This window comes from Arachis duranensis, chromosome 9, assembly GCF_000817695.3.
Source record: "Arachis duranensis cultivar V14167 chromosome 9, aradu.V14167.gnm2.J7QH, whole genome shotgun sequence".
NCBI classification, from domain to species: domain Eukaryota; kingdom Viridiplantae; phylum Streptophyta; class Magnoliopsida; order Fabales; family Fabaceae; genus Arachis; species Arachis duranensis.
The window spans coordinates 32,975,985-32,979,245 of NC_029780.3; the positions used below are offsets into that span (position 1 = coordinate 32,975,985).

General features: G+C 41.5%; 1 protein-coding gene across 1 annotated transcript; it reads left to right on the plus strand.

Moving 5' to 3' along the window:
- The first annotated feature begins 355 nt into the window (after positions 1-355).
- Positions 356-1,153, plus strand: LOC107465343 (uncharacterized). The gene has a single exon (XM_016084324.1). The coding sequence runs from the start codon at positions 356-358 to the stop codon at positions 1,151-1,153; it is 798 nt and encodes a 265-aa protein (XP_015939810.1).
- The last annotated feature ends 2,108 nt before the right edge of the window (positions 1,154-3,261 follow it).

Consider the following 3,261-nt stretch of genomic DNA (forward strand, 5'->3'; position numbering starts at 1 on the left):
TGTCCTTCCAAGTGATACAATACCCAACCCAAGAGACACAAAAAATGTCATAAAATGGGAGGAGTGTAAAGCAATCACCCTGAGAAGTGGGAAGAAAGTGGAGACAGAAGCCATCACTTAGGAAGAGCACAACAAAGAAGGCTTAAAAGAAGAGGTGAAGGAGCAAAAGCAAGAGCAAGGAACCTCTACACAAAGTGATAGGTCAGCTAAGAAGGAGGCAGTAAAAGCATACCAACCAATGCTTCCATACCCTCAAAGGCTCAAAGGAGAGAACAAAGAGAAGCAATAAGCCAAATTCTTGGAGATATTCAAGTCAGTACACATCAACATCCCCTTCATTGAAGCACTTGAACAGATGCCCCTGTATGCTAAGTTCATGAAGAAATTATTGACAAAGAAAAGATCCTTGAAAGAGAGACAAATGGTTGTGATGACCAGGGAGTGTAGTGCCATCATCCAGAAAAAGTTTCCAAAGAAGATGAAAGACCCAGGAAGCTTTTATATCCCCTGCACAATAGGCAACATGATGATTGAGGGAGCATTTTGTGACCTTGGTGCAAGCATAAATTTGATGCCTCTATCTTTAATGAGGAAGCTTCAGATTCATGAATTGAAACCCACAAAGATAGCCCTTCAAATGGCGGACAAATCCATTCAGCAAGCTCTTGGGGTTGTGGAGAATGTATTAGTAAAGGTGGACAAGTTCTTCCTCCCAGCTGACTTCGTCATCCTAGACATAGAGGAAGATGACAACACTCCCATTATTCTAGGGAGGCCATTTTTAGCTACTGCCAGGGCATTGATAGATGTCAAAAAAGGAGAATTAATGCTAAAGGTGCATGATGAGCATATAGTGTTCAATGTCTTCAAAAATTTGCAAGATTCTACCCAAGAGGAAGGGTGTATGAAGATCGATTCCATAGATTCAAACTTGAAAAAGGCACCTGATGAGACACTTCCAATGCACCTAAGCCCATGCTGGGAAGAAAGGAAAGAGGTGGAAGTGTTGCAACAAGCTCAAAGAATAAAGGAGAAGCTACAACCAAAGTCTGCATTTGAGATTCTCAGCAAAGACCTTCCACAAATTGAGGCCCTAAAACCTCAAGTACCTCCTGAAAAAGAAGAGAGTCCCAAGAAGAAGGTGCCAAGATGATGGAGAAACAAGAAAATCCCCACTGAAGGCTTCTCACCAGGGGATAAAGTGATGCTAACTTACCAACCAATGGAAACATCTCCACATTTTTCTGGATACTACACAGTGAACAAAATCCTCTCACTTGAACATGTGGAAATCGTCAAGAATGATACTGGAAGGAAGCTCACGGTGAGAGGGAAAGGATTAAGGCATTATGATCATCATCCTCCCTAAAGGGGGACAACCGTCAAGCTAATGACGATAAAGAAATGCTTGTTGGGAGGCAACCCAACCAAAGGTAGTTTTCTTTTCTTAGTTAATTCAATAAAAGAGTTAAGTATATTTATCTGCATTGCAAGGAGCTAAGTTTGGTGTTGCACACCAACAGAATTTAGAGGTGAATGTGAGGTGCTAAGTTTGGTGTTCCACCAAAAAGTTTCATTAAAGACACATTTCAACCCTCTGCATGATTAGTCACTTGCTCCAAACAATCAGAAAAACTACTTAACAATTGTTACTTTTAATTTAGATTTTATTTCCTTAATAGAAGCATTTGATGTTTCTTGCATGCATTCATTCTATTGCATATTAAGACCTCGTCAGGTTCTTTTTGGGATCACTTTCGATAACTTCTTGCATTATTCTGTGTTCATCTTTGCCGATTCGTAGATGGTGGTTTCTGTCCCGGTTTGATCGTCCTTTAGGTGAATCGCATTTTCACCTTTGTCAGACGATCATTCCTATCGAGATCGTACAGTGAATCTGTTCTTCACTTTCTGTTGATCTGTTGCTTTATAATCAGACGATGAATGCTTCATATTAATGCATCTTGGGAGTTTGTAGAGTAGTGAATTTTGGTTTTCACTTTGTCAAACTTTGTCAAAATCAAACGATGAATTCGGTTTTCATCGTGGTCGGGCGGTGAAGTTGGTTTTCACTTTGCCGACTTGTCGCTTTGTAATCGAACGATGAATTTGGTTTTCATCTTGCCGACTTTGTCATGATCGGGCGGTGAATCTGGTGTTCACCTTGCCGACCTGCCGTAGTCGGGCGTCTTGGTAGGAAACTTTTTAGGGAATCTGCAATTTTTTAATAAAATGAAGATAAGAGTGTGTACATGTTAGTACTTACCTTTCTAGGTCAGGCAATCTTTTTGGATCTCGGCCTGGCGCGCTTTGCAGGCATGCCATGACCTTGGTAGCTCTTGCCCCTCGAGGTTGGACACTTTGTAGTAACCTTTCCCCAATTCTTCTGAACAACTTGGTATGATCCTTTCCAGTTGGCTGCTAGCTTCTCTTCTCCTGACCGACCTATTCTGATGTCATTTCAGATTAGGACGAGATCGTCATTGCTAGGTTACCTTCTGATTGTATCTTGAGGCCATTTGACGTTTTAACACCTCTTCCTTGGTCCGAGCTCTTTCTCAGATTTCTGGAAGTAGGTCGAGTTCTTCCTTTTGAAGTTAGGAGTTGGCCTCTTCACTGTTGTGGATCAGTCTGGGTGATCCTTCTTCGACCTCCACTGGGATCATTGCCTTCATTTTGTAAGCTAATCGGAAAGGTGATTCCTTTATGGTGGAGTGTGGAGTTGTCCGATATGCCCATAGGACTTGTTGGAGCTCTTCTGGTGGGGCTATGTTTTTGATGTAAAGCTTTGACTTTGTAGTTGGGTTTTTGCTCTGAAGAACTTTGGTTCATTCTGCAAAAAGCTTGTGTCTTTGATCGTTTGTTATGACTTTTCTTTTGTCATTTGCCTTTGAGAAGAATGTGGGCTTTTAGGGTATTGTTGCTGTTCCTGTTTCTTTTCATCGTTGCCTGACTCCTTTTGTATAAAAGTTCTAGCTTTTGTTTTGACCTTTTGTCTGAGAGGTGTTCGGACTGTTTGGGTATAGATTGTCGGCTTCTCTTCTCTGTGTTCTTGCCCTGTTGTTGCCTCCAAAGGGTGCCCATGGACTTTCGTGTGAGTCCTGGAGTTTCTCTTTTACTGCTGTATCTGACATCTGATGTTTTGCTGTTGTTGTCCGAGTTGTTTCCTTATTTATCTGAGTTGTTTAGTAATAACCCCATGGTTGACCTATGTCTTCTTGAAAAAATATTGCTGAGATGTCTACTAAGATCCCAGACGGC